The sequence below is a fragment of the Octopus sinensis genome, linkage group LG11 (genome assembly GCF_006345805.1).
Source record: "Octopus sinensis linkage group LG11, ASM634580v1, whole genome shotgun sequence".
Taxonomy (NCBI): Eukaryota; Metazoa; Mollusca; class Cephalopoda; order Octopoda; family Octopodidae; genus Octopus; species Octopus sinensis.
In genome coordinates, this window is record NC_043007.1 from 33,329,170 (window position 1) to 33,347,604 (window position 18,435).

The following is an 18,435-nucleotide window of genomic DNA, read 5'->3' on the forward strand; positions in this document are numbered from 1 at the left end:
CCAGACACACAGCCACTGCTATAGTTCAAATTTATAGAAAAACAAAAGACGAAGACAGGTGAATGAACAACAAACAGGTGTATTAGTTTGAGGCTCAGGAAAATGAAAGTCTTTTATGTTTCGAGTCTAGACTCTTCATCAGAAAGGAATAAGAGAAAATAAACAGAGAGAGAATGAAAAAAAAAAACACTTGTAGATTTAGCGGTCAAGCATGAAGTGTGTGTGTGTGTGTGTGTGTGTGTGTGTGTGTGTTTACATATATGAATATATCTAAGTGTGTAGGCATGAGGCTGTGTACAAAAGGAACACAGAAAACATAATTGGTAGTCATGGGTTTATATAACAGTAGCACATGTCAGAGGATCAACAAATATTAATTATAAGAGCTTAAATGCCCAGTTGCATGATAAATGCAGCCAAACTTGGCTCCAAAGCATTTGCGCCGGATTTACAGTTTGAGGATGATTTACTTTCACCTTTTCTCTTGGAGATTCTGTAACAGAATGCGGACAGTACTGTCCCTTTTGACTAAAAGACAAAAGGCAAACAACCAGTGAAATTTTGAAGTCAATGGTGACATATTTGCCTTGTGAAAGTAAATGTGACGATCAAATCGTTTGAGTAATCTTTCCTTCAAGTAACATCTGATTACTGTTTTATATAAGTATATGTATGTGTGTGTCTGTCTGTCTGTATATGTGTGTATGTATGCATGTGTATATATGTATGTGTCAGGTCACTTTCGAGTGCTACTGGTAACATGTAACCCAGTACAACCTGTTGCGTGGTCGGATCGTCGGCAACTAAACTGGCAAACCCCACCAAGCTTGCTTGGTGAGGAGGGTGTTTATTGGACACCCTGCAGGATGAAAAACAAAACCTGTCAAAGGGCGGAGGAACTCTTGAGAGTCAACAGCCATCCAATAAATCTCTTAAGGCTGTACCATGCGTGGGGACTTAGAAATAATCGGACTGAATACCCGACTGTGTGGTTAAACCATTGGGAGTGAAGGACTCCTAGCCTTTGTTAGGGCATCCTTCTAGGAGAAGGTAATTCAGTTAACTGGGATAACTCCAATATAAAACCTGTGGCTCAGTGGTTACCAATAATGTTGACTTGTTCTTCTTTTCGGATTATGGCCTTTCCTCACTTTAAAAAAATCTTCTTGCACAGGCATTGCACGATAACAACATTGATTAATCTTCATGCAATTACCATATTCGATAATGAGGGGGCAGCCACCATATGTATGTGTATGTATCTATGAATTTTTTGTGTAATGAGATAAAAAAAAAACCAAGGCTGTATAGATATTAGAGCATTTCTAGATAGAAGGTCTTACAGCTGTTTCTAGGATATTAATTAATAATATTCCTTCATCGGAGACGGTGTGAGAGGAAAAATTAAGTCATAGTTAGTTTCGATGTGATACAAATAGATGTAAGATATATATGTATGTGTATGTATCTATATATATACATATGTGTGTGAATACATGTATATCTATATGTGTGTGCATGTGTTTGGCTGTATGTGCTTCTGTGCATGTGTTTGGCTGTATGTGCTTCTGTGCATGCGTCTGTGGCTGCATGTGGATGTGTGCATCAACATATACATGCATACATATACATACATACATATACACCCAAACATACACTCGTACAAACAGACAAAGAAAAAAAAAATAGAACTTATATGGATTTCAGATAGAGGGAATAGCAAAATAATAGTTTATGCTTTAGTTCATTCATTCAATCGCATTCCCATTGCAGATAATACCATTATTGCTCGCTGCCTGCTGCATTAGAGACAGAGTTTCCTGGTGCATTACCAAATGGAGTTACACTATTGTCTACTGCACTCAACTTCACAATTACATTTGTCTGTTGTATGTTGTTTCCCTTCAGATTACTCATGTCTACTGCACTAGCAATTACCATTTAGTGTTGTTAGGTGCATTATAGACATCACTGATATTTTGTTTACTTTAACGTTGAAATCCATTTATACAAATTGCTGTGATCCGTGCTCTCTTAGAAAGTCAATTACGATATAGAAAAAACTGTTTGATGAAAATTCTTGTTGCAATATGGTTTTATTATTGTTATCATTATCATCATCATCATCATCACCACACCTGACTGGCTGACAAAAAAAATATATATATATATTGTAAACTAAACATACTTTGTCTGACACATTGAACTTTGGCACATTTGATGATGTGTTAGAGGTTAGTGTGTTATAGATAAGCAGTGATTTGGTCACCACTGCTGACCCGCCAACAGAAGAGTTTGAAACACCCAATATGTGTGTGTGTGTATGTGTGCATGCATGTGTGTATATGTATATAATCATGGAGGCACATGGCTTAGTGGTTAGGGTGTCAGACTCATGATTGTAAGATTGTGGTTTTGATTTCCGGACCAAGCAACACACTGGTCTATGAAAAAAAAAACAAGAAGGTTGATGCAAAAAGTGGAACAAGACAAAGGGTGAATATACATGGAAAAAGAAAGGAAACCAAAAGTTGGATCACTTTTGTCCATAGAAATCATATCTAATCTAGCTGGTGAAGAATAATACAAGGCAGTGGCTAAACTCTGTCGTATAACAGCTCAATCCTGATAGGGTGGTGTCCTCCAGATTGACAAAACAAATTTCTCCATGTACTTGCATTTGTAAAATATTTGGATCAGGATTAAAGTAGCACCGAGAAATATTTGGATCTGCTTAACTATCATATATCCACAGCATGAAACTATTGATAACTCCCATTTAAATATTGTGTATATGAAACGATATTCATCTCTCACAGGATGGTATACGTTTTTGTTGATCCCGCCTGTACTGGAACAGAAAACTATATATATATATATATATATATACCTCTACCCATATATAAATAAATATATATATATATATATATATATATATATATATATGCAGATGTCAGAGAGTGTTAATGATGAAATATGACTGTCATAAGATATAGCTCAAATACGACAGGCTTCTTTCAGTTTCCATCAACCAAATCCACCCACAAGGCTTTGGTTGGCCTGACGCTATAGTAGAAGACACTTGCCCAAGGTGCCATGCAGTGGACTGAACCCAGAACCATGTGGTTGGTAAGCAAGCTACTTACCACACAGCCACTCCAGCCACAGATATATATATATATATATATATCTGTGTCTTTGTGTCTGTGTTTGTCCCCCACCATTACTTGACAACTGGTGTTGGTGTGTTTACATCCCCATAACTTAGCAGTTAGGAAAACGAAAGAGACCACTATAATAAATATCAGGTTTTAAAAAAAATAAGTGTAGCGGTTGTTTCTTCAATGTGGCATTCAAATGTGGCACATTCTTCATGTCGCATTCAAATGACAAAAACCAGTAGAAGATAAAACAGAAAGAAAATAATAATAAAAAAAATATAAAATCTCACCTAGCAGAAAAAAAATCTACATGAAATTAATTCTACAGAAAACCAACAGCAACATTTCAAAGACACAGCTGGCATGCCTAATTCTTTTACACGGAAGATAAAAACCAGGAGATTTAAAAAATACTGATTAAAGTTTAATAAAGACCTGCTTATTACCTGATTTCTATTGCAGTGTAAAGAAAAAAAATCTTTTCCTTTGCAATTAAAAATATTAAGTCTGAAAACATTGGTAATAATTTCCACAAAATTTTTTTAACTCCTCGTCTGGCACCTCTGTCAGTGGCACATAAAAAAACACCATCCGAGCGTGGCCGTTCGCCAGCCTCGTCTGGCACCTGTGTCGGTGGCACATAAAAAACACCATCCGAGCGTGGCCGTTTGCCAGCCTCGTCTGGCACCTGTGTCGGTGGCACATAAAAAACACCATCTGAGCGTGGCCGTTCGCCAGCCTCGTCTGGCACCTGTGTCGGTGGCACATAAAAAACACCATCCGAGCGTGGCCGTTTGCCAGCCTCGTCTGGCACCTGTGTCGGTGGCACATAAAATCACCCACTACACTCTCGGAGTGGTTGGCGTTAGGAAGGGCATCCAGCTGTAGAAACACTGCCAGATCTGACTGGCCTGGTGCAGCCTTCGGGCTCCCCAGACCCCAGTTGAACCGTCCAACCCATGCTAGCATGGAAAGCGGACGTTAAACGATAATGATGATGATGATGATGATGATGAAAACTGATAATATTATTAAGAATTCAAAAAATATATTTGTGTCAAATCAAGCAAGACTCAGAACTTCTAAGTAGCTCAGGCTAACTAGCACAAGTTCATTTTATCAGCGATCACCTGGATTTTACTCCTACCCTATCCAAAAAAAAAGGAAAGAAAAAAAGAAGCTAAGTGAGATATTCTTTTATTCTTTTACTTGTTTCAGGCATTTGACTGTGGCCATGCTGGAGCACTACCTTGAGGGGTTTTAGTTGAAGAAATCGACCCCAGGACTTATTTCTTAAGTCTGGTACTTATTCTATCAGTCTCTTTTACCAACCTACTGAGTTACAGGGACATAAACACACCAATACTGGGGACAAACATAAGCAAAGACACAGACACACACACACACACACACGATGGGCTTCTTTCAGTTTCTGTCTACAAAATCCACTCGCAAGGCTTTGATTGACCCAAGGCTATAGTAGAAGACACTTGCCCAAAGCCCCCCAGAGAGGGACTGAACCTGGAACCATGATGGTTGGAAAGCAAACTTTTTACCACACAGCCACACCTACAAACACAGAAGAAAACAAAACAAAAAGAAAAAGTAAATGAAATAAAGGTAACTCATTTTGGACCTTTAAATGAGGGATCAGACCCCCTATTGTTTTGATTGAAGCAATGCTGGAGCACTGTTTTGAAGAATTATTTAGTGAATAAATCAACCCCGGTACTTTTTTTTTTTGAGCCTGGTACTTATTCTATTGATCACATTTTTGCCAAACTGCTAGATTACAGGTGTGAAAACAAACCAACACCTGTTATCAAGTGGTTAGGGAGGCACGTAAAAGCACCCACTACACTCTTGGAGTGGTTGGCATTAGGAAGGGCATCCAGCTGTAGAAACTATGCCAGATCAAGATTGGAGCCTGGTGCAGCCATCTGGTTCGCCAGTCCTCAGTCAAATTGTCCAACCCATGCTAGCATAGAAAGTGGACATTAAACAATGATGATGATAATGATAATGATATACACAACAGGCTACTTTCAGTTTCCGTCTACCATTTCCACTCACAGGGCTTTGGTTGGCCCAAGGCTGAAGCAGAAAACATTTGCCCCAAGGTGCCACACAGTGGGAATGAACCCGAAACCATTTGGTTAAGAAACAAGCTACTTACCACAGAGCCATTTGTGTGTGTGTGTGTGTGTGTAAGTGTGCGCCTGTATATTCATTCATGCACTTATACTCATAAAACCATACCTCAATTATATATTCATAAAAAGAAATGAATACATACATATTTATAAATACTGATGTATATGTATGTATGTGCATATATATCATTTAGCATCCATTTTCCATGCGGATGTTAAACAATGATGATGTCTATGCATATTTTCATTCATACACTAACATACCCTTCATATATATATCTATATCTATATCTATATACATACATATATATACACATATATATATATATATATATATATATATATATATATATATATATTATATATATATATATAATAGGTGAATTGAAGAAATGGAGCTGAACGCAGATTGAACAGAAATCGTTTTATTTCATTCTACACGTGTTCGAAAGGCACAAATTACCAAAATCCGATTGAATAATGGGACCATATTGTGTCTTTCTCTTCAGGAAGAAAAAAGGAAATCCGTTGGAAAAACAAAAACAGAACAGAGGCAGAGCAAAAAACAAATCGAACTGTGCTCCTAAGAGCCCATGGCGAAACTGTTTATCAGTGTATGTTGAGAACCGGTGGCTGAAGAATTCACAGGTCAGGCATCGGTCAAACATGTGGGTGGGGGTGTATAGATGTTCTTTGTGACCGAGAATAAAGTTCTGACTATTTAAAGAATATTGGATGTTTTATAAGGGGCGAGAAAAAATCTACTTAGAGACGTGTGTGTGTGTATACTGTTCTATATATGTGTGCGTATATAGAACAGTATACACACACACACGTCTCTAAGTAGATTTTTTCTCGCCCCTTATAAAACATCCAATATTCTTTAAATAGTCAGAACTTTATTCTCGGTCACAAAGAACATCTATACACCCCCACCCACATGTTTGACCGATGCCTGACCTGTTGAATTCTTCAGCCACCGGTTCTCACATACACTGATAAACAGTTCGCCATGGGCTCTTAGGAGCACAGTTCGATTTGTTTTTTGCTCTGCCTCTGTTCTGTTTTTGTTTTTCCAACGGATTTCCTTTTTTCTTCCTGAAGAGAAAGACACAATATGGTCCCATTATTCAATCGGATTTTGGTAATTTGTGCCTTTCGAAACACGTGTAGAATGAAATAAAACGATTTCTGTTCAATCTGCGTTCAGCTCCATTTCTTCAATTCACCAATAATGTTTTAATTTCAATTATCCGCACCAACGCACGGTTGCAACGCCAGATGGTTGTACCTCCAACCGTGCTGTTCACTGCTGTGATTTTTGCTACTAAGGTATCGGTTAAACTTTTGATTAATCCACTACAAGATTATTCATCTTTCTATTTCACATTATATATATATATATATATATATGGATGGAAATAATTGCATAGTGTTCAAATCGACAACAATATTAAAAATGAACTGAGTACTGGAACTAGAGTAGATAAGTATGTTGAAGATAACACAGAATAGATTCTATAAAAAGCTATTAAACTACATTTCAGCTTCTACATATATCTGAATTAACTTTCTCCTGTGTATATCAGTAAGAACGTAAACACAAGCAAGCAAAACCAATGAAGCTTATGTTACCAAACAAAAATGCCTTGTGGTGTTATTTCGCTTGTGTTGCATAGATTACTACTTTGTCACTTTCGCCATCATAAATGCAGTGAACTCTTGATGGACCCATCAGAAATCTGTAACCAAGGTTACCATTGTTTACTATATGAGATATAATTAAAATATAAAAATAATTCCAACTCCAGACACATCACTGTTGCTACTTTATAGTCTTGGCGATAAGATATTTACAAACCATTGCCTCCTTTATTGATAATCTAACTTTATTCCAACTCGGTGAGCCATGAGATAGAAAGAGACGATGATGATGCAAGCAAATTGGTGAGTCCAGATATTGTTATTTTTTAATTTTTTTTTTTTTTTTGTTGTACTCAGTCTTCAGTAAAAACAGAAGTTTAAAAAAAAAAAAATATAGAAAAAATAATAATAAAAATAAACTACACTTATCTTTTACGCAAGAAAAATAAAACTCACATGAAAGAAAAGAATCACTTGGCTGATTGAAACGAACGTTCTAAGAGAAAAAAAATGTATTTCATGATTTATCTGCCAAAATTTAATGAAAAGGCAAGTAAATTTAAAACAACAGCTTATATTATAACTACAAAAATAAAAACACAAACTAATTTAAAAATACCTTTAAGTGAATAATAAAAGAACAACTAAAATCTTTTATAAAATAAGTTCAAAGAAGTCTGTGTGGACTAAGTAGTTTGACTTGTAACTGAGAGTTTTCTGGTTCAATCCCACTCCTATTGCATGGCACTCTGGGTCAGTGTCTTCTACTCAAGGCATGAGATAACCAATGCCTTGTGAAGATATTTGGTAGATAGAAACTGTGGAAAATCATGATTTTATATATATATGTGTGTGTGTGTGTCTATGTCCCTGTAACTTAGCAGCTCAGCAAAAGTGACCGATAGGATTAGTACTAAGCTTGGAAATTAAAAATAAGCCTTAGGGGTCAAATTGTTTGACTAAAACACTTCAAAGTAGTGCTCCAGCATGGTCACAAGCAAATGACTGAAACAAGTAAAGGAATAAAACAAAAGAAGAATATATATATATTGATTAAACCTCGCCAAGTTAAATATTTCAATCACCTGAAGAATGACTGTAACTCGAATTTTTACGAATTGGACAGCCATGAAACGATCCTAGTGTTATACTAATTATCTTTTTTTAATAATTTTGATATATATTTAAAATAATATAAATTAATTAATCTTATGTATTGGCTTAAGTTTTTCATTGTATGATTTGCCTAATAGTGGTTTTATCTCTAATTTGATATCATATATATATATATATATATATATTTTTAAAGGCATTGCTCCAGCATGGCTGCAGTCAAATGACTCAAACAAATAAAAGAATAAAAGAATATATATGTTACCAGTTTTGAAACTAATTATTATTTCTTCCTTTATGTTCACACAGAAGACTGGAAGACGGCTGCCACTTCTATGAGAGTGACACTCATAACTACGCTATGATCTTACAAGGAGTCATACACACGCACGCGCACACACACACACACACACCTCTAATATATGATGGACTTCTTTCAGTTTCCGTCTACCAAATCCACTCACAAGGTTTTGGTTGGCATGGGGCTAACATAGAAGATATTTGCCCAAAGTAAGAGGAGGGATATATGTAGGTAGATACTGAATTTCTCTGAGTAAAAAGCCAAGGCTGGTTCCTTCTGATGGTGCATTTCTTAGTAATCTTCCTTTAGCCCTAATCTGATGTTCCCAGTTTATTTCTTGGATATTTTAGAGTGTAAAGTACAATAGAAAAATGTCATGGTTTACTTCTACTGCCAAACCTAATTCAAACTAGTTGCAGAGGAAAATTCTTCTGTCATACTTATATCCCAAGAAGAGATTCTACTTATAATGCATAAATTGCTGCATATGAATACACAACAATATGTAGTTGGTGTAATCGAAACATGTGTTGGACTATTATTATGAATAAACTAGCTGATCTCTCGTTAAAAGGTCCAAAATTAGTTTACTTTATTTTATTTGCTTTTTCTTTTTGTTTTGTTTTCTTCTGTGTTTGTAGGCCTGGCTGTGTGGTAAAAAGTTTGCTTCCCAACCATCATGGTTCCAGGTTCAGTTCCACTGTGTGGTGCCTTGGGCATGTGTCTTCTACTATAGCCTTGGGTCAATCAAATGAAAGAAGCCCATAAAGTTTGAATATTCAAATTCTTGATTCTCCTTAATATTAATATATATATATCTATATATATATATGTATGTATATATATATATGTATGTGTGGAGGTGCAATGGCCCAGTGGTCAGGGCAGCGGACTCACGGTCATAGGATCGCGGTCTCAATTCCCAGTTTATTGAGCGAAAACACCTAAAGCTCCACGAGGCTCTGGCAGGGGGTGGTGGCGATCCCTGTTGTACTCTTTCACCACAACTTTCTCTCACTCTTTCTTCTGTTGGCCTGCTTGCTTAGCCAGCAGGGTGGCATCATTTGAAGGCTAAAACAATGCAAAGCGCATTGTGACCAGCGATGTGTAGCAACATCTGATAGTCTGGTCGGTCATGGTGATGACGGTGATGTATGTATGTATATACATATATATATGTATATGTATAGGTACATGTGTATATATCTATCTCTTTATGAGGCTATTATGTTAGCAATATTTAATTATTCACTCTTCCATGCTTTACCCTGCCTCTCTCTTTCATCAGAATAGATATCTAACCAAAGATCAATAAGTATCTATTATAATGTAAGTCCTCCACTTTTATCACTCATTTTTCCTCTATGTGCCAGGTAAAATACAAAGGATCTTTAAGAATAATGACGCACTAAAATAATCTATTTATTAGCAATATATTAGACTGACAACAGTGACAGTAGGCTGCAAATACACACACATGTATATATTAATGTTTGTTTTTTTGCATAGATAAGCACAAATTGAAGGATCACTGAATACTTTTAAGTACAGTCATTATTATTACTCTTTTCTTTTACTTGTTTCAGTCATTTGACTGTGGCCATGCTGGAGCACTGCCTTTAGTCGAGCAAATCAACCCCAGGACTTATACTTTGTAAGCCTAGTACCTATTCTATCGGTCTATTTTGCCCAACTGCTAGGTTACATGTACATATGTGTGTGTGAATCTGTGTATGATTGTGTTTTGTCTTGACAATAGTGATTGTTGTAAATGAGAGTCACTGTCATACAAGCAGTGTCATTCATTTCCTGATATTTTCGGAAATCATGTCCAGCTAAGGTGACATATCAACTGGCATCGAAACAACTGAGGGTTGGCAAAAGGTAAAAGAAATGGCATCCAGCTGTAGAAAATATGACTCAAATACTGTCCGACCCATGCAAGCATGAAAAAGTGGATGTTAAAAACGATGATGATGATAATGATAACTCTACTTAAGAGTACTGAGTGATCATTCAATTAGTGTTTATCTAAGCATAAAAACAAACATTAATATATATATATATATCAAAGGTGGTGTGTTATATATATATATATATATATATAGTTAATCCAAACATGAAAGCACAAAGAGAAAAACACAACAATGCAAGGACATGGAACAAGTATAGTGTTATTGAATGCTATACATATACATATACATATGCATATATATATATATATATATATATATATATATTATATATACATGTATATGTGTATATATATATATATATGTGTGTTTGTGTGTGTGTGTGTATATATATATATATGTGTGTGTGTGTGTGTGTTTATATATATATTATATATTTATATATATATTATATATACATGTATATGTGTATATATATATATATCATCATCGTCGTTTAACGTCGTTCTCCATGCTAGCATGGGTTGGACGGTTCGACCGGGGTCTGGGAAGCCAGAAGGCTGCACCAGGCTCCAGTCTAATTTGGCAATGTTTCTACAGCTGGATGCCCTTCCTAACGCCAACCACTCCGTGAGTGTAGTGGGTGCTTTTTACGTGCCACCTGCACAGGTGCCAGGCGGGGCTGGCAACGGCCACGGTCAGATTGGTGTATTTTATGTGCCACCGGCACGGAAGCCAGTCGAGGCGGTGCTGGCATATATATATATATGTGTGTATCTGTTCGTAATTACTATTGCTGGCATCAGTCTAATATATTTCTTCTAATGTGATAACTAGAAATGTGAAGCCTTTGTATGTTTTTTTCCTGATGAAAAGGTGTTGCCTTTGGATTTCCTGAATGGATTGTACAGGATTGTACATTAACAATGTGAAGCAGCATCTTTTGAAACGCTAGTAGAGATGGGCTTGAATGGACTCTGTTCTGGTTACCTTACACCATATTTTTTATATCTATATTCCTGCATTTTTATATATTCATATTATTTTACTTCCATTGCTCTGAATTTTTCGTCAACTTTATTATGCATTAATTTATTCCATGCATTTTCCTTCATTCTGCTTCACTCGTATTACCCATTTAGGTTTTATCACCTTTTATTCATGTACTAGCAGTATCGCCCGGCGTTGCTCGGGTTTGTAAGGGAAATAACTATATAAGCATTTTTAGAGAGTTACTTCCCTTATAGATGCCAATTCGGGCTTTCTTAGCCATTTCTCTTTTGGTGTCTTCAAGCCATGAAGTCGTTGTTCTAAAAGAACGCTGGTCTCCTTGACAACGCTTTACGACGTTGATTTCCTTACACTCCCTTCCCCACAGCTTCACGAGGGAAGGAAGAAGGGGGAGAAGCAAACAGGTGCAGGTGTGACCATGGACGCCAACTCCGCCGCCATCGACACACGAAAAATTATGCATTAAAATGGAATAAACAATGATGTTAAATTATTTTTAAAATCGTAGACTCATCGTAGACGCACGCTAATACTCAGACGGGCTCGATATGAATCACGACTATAAGATACCCGAATTTGGTTAAACTGCACCGCAAAATGTGGGAGTAGTTAGGAATCTAAATCGAAGGGGACAGACACTCACACAACTACAGTTTTATATATATAGATATGCGTATACTTTACATTGTTGGGCTTTACCACTGGCTGCTTATCGTTTTAATATATATTTACATTCGATTTTTGATAATTTGCTAATGATATAAAGTTGTTTTGACCGATTGGTATATTTCTTCATTATACCTTTCAATTTATTTCTCCTTTCAGCTCTGTATCACCTGAAAACTTCCAGCTGCAGTCCTATTTATATTTTTGTTTTTGTTCTCCGGTTTAACGAAATTGTTTTTTGGTTTAACGAAGTTATAAAATTATCCTATTATATCGTATATATATATATATATATATATATATATATACCCTTTACTCTCTCTTTTACTTGTTTCAGTTATTTGACTGTCGCCATGCTGGAGCACTGCCTTTAGTCGAGCAAATCGGCCCCAGGATTTATTCTTTCTAAGCCTAGTACTTATTCTATTGGTCTCTTTTGCTGAACCGCTAAGTTACGGGGACATAAACACACCACCATCAGTTGTCAAGCAATGTTGGCGGGGACAAACACACACACACATATATACATATACATATACATATATATGTGTGTGTGAGTGTGTATGTGTGTCTGTGTATGTGTGTGTGTCTAAGTGTGTGTGTGTGTTAGAAATTGTGTTACTCTTACCTTTAGATCTCCATATAGATTATCATAATCCAGCCTGCTTCATGCATAGCAGTAAAGAAGCTTCTATATTCAGTAATATTACTAGTTATGAATAACAGGGTAAATGTAGGAGAAATAAGGATAAACATAGATTTATATTATGGCCCCTAAAAGCATTTCACTTTTTATAGTTGTTTTGGAATCCTGCAACAGGTATTCCAAAAGCATTTAGCTCAACCACAAGGGATCACCAGGGCAACACTTCGTTGAATATGTATGCAATAAAGTGTTCTCTGATGATAAATTGCGGTTGGGCTTCCGTTTTTCATGTTGGTGAACACCAGCAACCTTAAATTGCTTGGCTCCATCAATCAGGCATTTAAGTACACGTACACACACACACACACACACACACACAAACATACACACACACACACACACTTACATATACACATCTGTGTGTGAATATATACACTATACATGTGTACGAATAGGTAAACAACGAACAGATGGAGGTAGGTTTGGGTAGACGGAGGAAAAGACAAACAAATAGACAAACAGACAGACAGATAGATAAGTACCTATTTAAGTAGGTTCACAATTAGTAGGAATATATTGATTGCTCTCAAATGACCTAAATAATTAACCCATCTTTAGCGCTTTTTTTCCCCCCCTTTTTTTTTCTTCTTTCATCCTTGTTGCATTTACAAAACCTCACGCCATCCCCACTCTTCACCTGCTTCTCTGCACCATCACCACCACCACCACCACCACCACCACCACCACTACCACCACCACTACCACCACCACCACCACTAGTACTAAACCTAAACAACAAAATGCTTTCTATCTAGGTTTCTGCCTCTTTAATTCTTCCTCTTATCTTAGCTTTCTCATCAACCACCAAGCAGCTGGGATTTCACTTCTCTCGCCACCAGCAACCACAGACATGCTTATATTTATTATCTTTCATCTTCCATCACTTGCACATTGCTCTCCTTCAGTATCTCCATATTTTTTCAAAGCCTTTTTATATGTTTTGTCGCCACTGCCACCTCCCCTTCTCCCTCCTCTCCTTCCCTCTCATACATCTCCCCTTGTCACCTTTCTCCTCCTCCTTCTTGCCTCATCACTTTCCTTCTCCTTCTTTTCTTCCTTTCCGTCATCACTTTCCTCCTCCTTCACTTCCTCTCCCCGCTTCATTCCTTCTCTCACCCCTTTTCTCTTCCTTCTCTTCCTCTTACGACCCCTCCTCCTCCCCCTCACACCCTTTCCCCTCCCACAAATTTCCTCCCCTCTACTTTTCATTCTTTTCTCTTCCTTATTATCCTTCATTCCCAGCTCCCCGTCCTCTTCTTTTTCATTCCTCCTACCCACCAAATTTCTACATATTCTGCATTATATATATATATATATATATATATATATGTGGAGGCGCAATGGCCCGGTGGTTAGGGCAGCGGACTCGCGGTCGTAGGATCGCAGTTTCGGTTCCCAGACCGGGCATTGTGAGTGCTTGTTGAGTGAAAGCACCTAAAGCTCCACGAGGCTCCGGCAGTGGGTGGTGGCGATCCCTGCTGTACTCTTTCGTCACAACTTTCTCTCACTCTTTCTTCTGTTGGCCTGCCCGCTTAGCCAGTGGCGGGGTGGTGTCATTTGAACGCTAAAACAATGCAAAGCGCATTGTGACCAGCGATGTGTAGCAACATCTGATAGCCTGGTCGGTGACGGTGATATATATATATATATATATATAATATATATATGTATAAGAAATCACTACTACTACTACTACACTGTCGGATTTGGCAGAATCGGTTAAGACATCAGACAAATACCTTTCTCTAATATAAAGGTTCAAATTCTGCCAAAAGGTCAACATCACATTGCTTCTCTCATCCTCTCTTTTGAAATTAATTTCATCTTTAAGAAGTATATATATTTATAGGATCACTCCGTCGGTTATGACAATGAGGGTTCCAGCTGACATGACCAATGGAACAGCTTGCTTGTGAAATTAACGTGCAAGTGGCTGAGTACTCCACAAACACGTGTGCCCTTAATGTTGTTCTCAGGGAGATTCAGCCTGACACAGGGTGTGACAAGGCTGGCCCTTCGAAATACAAGTACTACTCATTTTTACCAGCCGAATGGATTGGAGCAACATGAAATAAAGTGTCTTGCTCAAGGACACAACATGTCACCGGGAATTGAACTCATGACCTTATGATCGTGAGCTGAATGCTTTAACCACTAAGCCATGCACCCTCTCTCTCTCTCTCTCTCTCACACACACACATAGACACGGAGAAATATATAGTTGGAATCTAGAGAACTCAAATATCGGTACAAACTATCAAACCACCCCACTAATTTTTTTTTGAAACTGATTATATTTTAAATCAATCAAGAATATTAAGCATTCTCTAAAAACTATACTTCAGTGCCTTTTCAACTTTATTCACAGAAGTTTCATTTTTGCTACAGTGACTGGTTTAAAATATGACTGTTTTTGATTTAACCATCTTATCAAATATCAGAAAGAATTTGTTTGGAATTCAGAGAAAAAATTTTTTAAATGGGTGGTTTAACACTTTCCATCTATATTTGAGTTCTTGGAATCTAGAGAACTCAAATATAGGTACAAACTATCAAACCACCCCACCAATTTTTTTTTTGAAACTGATTATATTTTAAATCAATCACTGTATCAAGAATATTAAGCATTCTCTAAAAAATATACTTCAGTGCCTTTTCAACTTTATTTACTTTCTTTTTAACTATATGTGTTTATATCTATAAATAAATATATAAAATACAGAGTATATAGATGGTAAATGTTTTTATTTTTCATTCCCTTCAAGATTTTATCCCTAGTTAGTGGCTTGAACTTTAGCTGTTCCTTCTGGCATAAGGGAGTCCTATGATGGATACCTCTTAATGTGTTTGGAATAACACTGTATTTATATGAATAATATATAGCATATTGAATAATTTTTCTATATGCTAGGCCACTGTAGTAAAAATTTCTAAAATCTTTATTACCCTGATATTATTAATTATGTATAACGATTTCTGGAAAATCATTCGAAGAAACTGCCAGAACTTTTCTGCTGCCGACAAAATACTGCTCTTGCGCACTGGATTTAAAAGTATTAGAGTGTATAAGCAAGAGGCACATGTTGGACTTGCCTCGTGCTTATATATTTAATCTTGGTGTACCTGTTGATGAAGATTTCGCCTAGCAAATTATTTTATTTGCTAAACAAGGTCTGAAACCATGGTCCAGGAAATAGATGGTAAATATTTTTATTTTTCATTCCCATTGAGATTTTATCCCTAGTTAGTGGTTTGAACATCAGCTGTTCCTTCTGGTGTAAGGGAGTCTTATGATGGATACCTCTTAATGTGTTTGGATGTACATTGTATTTTATATGAATAATATATAGTCTATTGACTAATTTTTCTATACACTAGGGCACTGGTAGTAAAAAATTTTAAAATCTTTATTGCCATGATATTATTAATTATATATATATATATATACATAGACATACATACACACACACACACACACACACACACATATATATATATATATATATATATATATATAAATAAGGTACTCAATGTGGTTAACCCCGAATCAACCCGGGACCTACATATATATATATATATATATATACATATATACATAAACCCAGAATGACTGAGTTACAGCAGCCATGTCCTATGGGCAACATGCCAATGAATTCAATGCAACCTGCCACGACCATCACCCCTACCACCTTCACCGGAGACATTAAGTAATATAAACATGTACCAAACATAGTTCATGACAACAAGGCTGTCTAGAATGACAAGGAGATTAGGATAAACCATCCAGATGTAATTATCAGCTCCTACAGATAATAAGATAGCCCCTACTTTCTCAATCCTGCTTCAACGCAGGCTTGTTTATTTAACCATCTTCCATTTCATGTTGTATTGTTATTTAACATGTTTGCTGTGTGTTTTTGTTTTGTTTTTGTTGTTGCTTTTGTGTGTGTGTGCATGTGTGTGAGTGTGTGTGTCTCATCTCACATTCTGTCACCTTGTACATTTGGACATGCATCTATCATTATTACGGCTGTTTTGTCCCCCCCCCTTCCTCGCCTACTCCGCCACCACTACTTCCACCACAACCAACCAAAGATGATATCTCGTGCAACATTCATGTGCAGAAACACAGTAAGAGTTAATGGCTTATGGCTTCAGTCAAATAAATAAGTTATACTTTAACGCTTCTGTTGAATGCTTCATAGACACACAAACAGACACACCACACATACATATATATGCACATACAGACACACATATGCAAGCACAGACATACACACGCCTATATAGCTATGGTTTTGTGGTAAAGAAGTTTGTTTTGTAAATGTGGTTTCAGGTTTTGTCACACTGCAGGACGTCTTGAGGTATCTTCTGTTATAACTTCTTTTGTATCCTGGCATGTGCATGTGTGTGAGTGAGTATGTATACACACACACACATATAATATATATATATATGTATGTATATGTATATATATATATATATATGTATATATATATATATAATATATATATATATATATATATATATATATATATATATATTATATATATATATGTATATATATATATAATTATAATTAAGGGTTAATTGCAACAAGTTGCTCAAAACCACATACCGAAAATATTAGAAATAGCAGCCAAATTGATCACTATTTCTTCTACTAATAAAAAATCTCCACAAACAAACAAATAGAATTTGTAACCTGCATATGGCAAAAAAGGAAGAAAATAACGAAATCCCAGCCTATGGATTAAGTATAGACGAATCGTTTCTGGATTAGAACCGAAGGCTCATTTCCTTGTCAATATAATATTTCCTATAAATCTAGAAATGCTAGGGGAAAAACTCACCCGCTTCACCTGCAGGTGTAGCGGGTGAGTTTTTTGTGTAAATGTGATGGAATTTGCCTCTCATTTTGTTCATTCCTGCAGGGTGTGATGTTAGTGAATCACAAATTTATCCTCATGTCACCTTACTGGCACCTGTGCCGGTGGCATGTGTAAAAAGATTCGAGCGAGGTCATTGCCAGTACTGCCTGACTGGCTCCTGTGCTGGTGGCACATAAAAAGCACCCACTACACTCTCGGAGTGGTTGGCCTTAGGAAGGGCATCCAGCTGTAGAAACTCTGCCAGATCAAGATTGAAGCCTGGTGCAGCCATCTGGTTCACCAGCCCTCGATCAAAATCGTCCAACCCATGCTAGCATGGAAAGCGGATGTTAAACGATGATGATGATCATGATGATGAGTGAAGGCACATTACTCAGTGGTTAGAGCATCAAGTTCAAGCTGTATCAGCCTTTGCTTTCACTTGGATAACATTGGTGGTTTGGAGAGGGGAGACTGTATGCACAGGTAACTGCTTGTCTTCCACAAACGACATTGCCTGGACTTGTGCCTCGGAGGTGAACTTTCTAGGTGCAATCTCATGGTCCTTCATGCCCAAAGGGGTCTTTACTTTTTTTACTTTTTTTATATGTTATCAATGAAACACATCAAACTTATAAATATCTGTGTTAGGGTTCAATGAGTTCATTATCGAAATCCTCTATGAACTCTTCTATTGAAATAGCACATGTAGATAATATAGATCATGATCACTTTCTCTTATAATCTAGACTTTATCACAACAGATAATAGCTCTTACGTATGTTTCGAGTGCTCCTTTTGACTACCCCTCTTACATTATGTTGCTATTATCTATCTATATCTATAAAACAGTCCTTGGACGAAAATTGTATCCACATTTTGCTTTGACGGAGGCT

At 36.7% G+C, this 18,435-nt stretch overlaps 1 protein-coding gene across 1 annotated transcript in view; it reads right to left on the minus strand.

The window, feature by feature from the left end:
• Positions 1 to 6,971: 6,971 nt before the first annotated feature.
• LOC118765453 overlaps positions 6,972 to 18,435 on the minus strand; it is a 126,048-nt gene continuing 114,584 nt past the window's right edge. Inside the window, exons 3-4 of the mRNA XM_036507580.1 lie at positions 8,270 to 8,298; positions 6,972 to 7,081 (exon numbers count right to left, since the gene is read on the minus strand). Of these exons, the coding sequence (XP_036363473.1) occupies positions 6,972 to 7,081; positions 8,270 to 8,298 (139 nt within the window). The remainder of the gene's footprint in view (positions 7,082 to 8,269; positions 8,299 to 18,435) is intronic.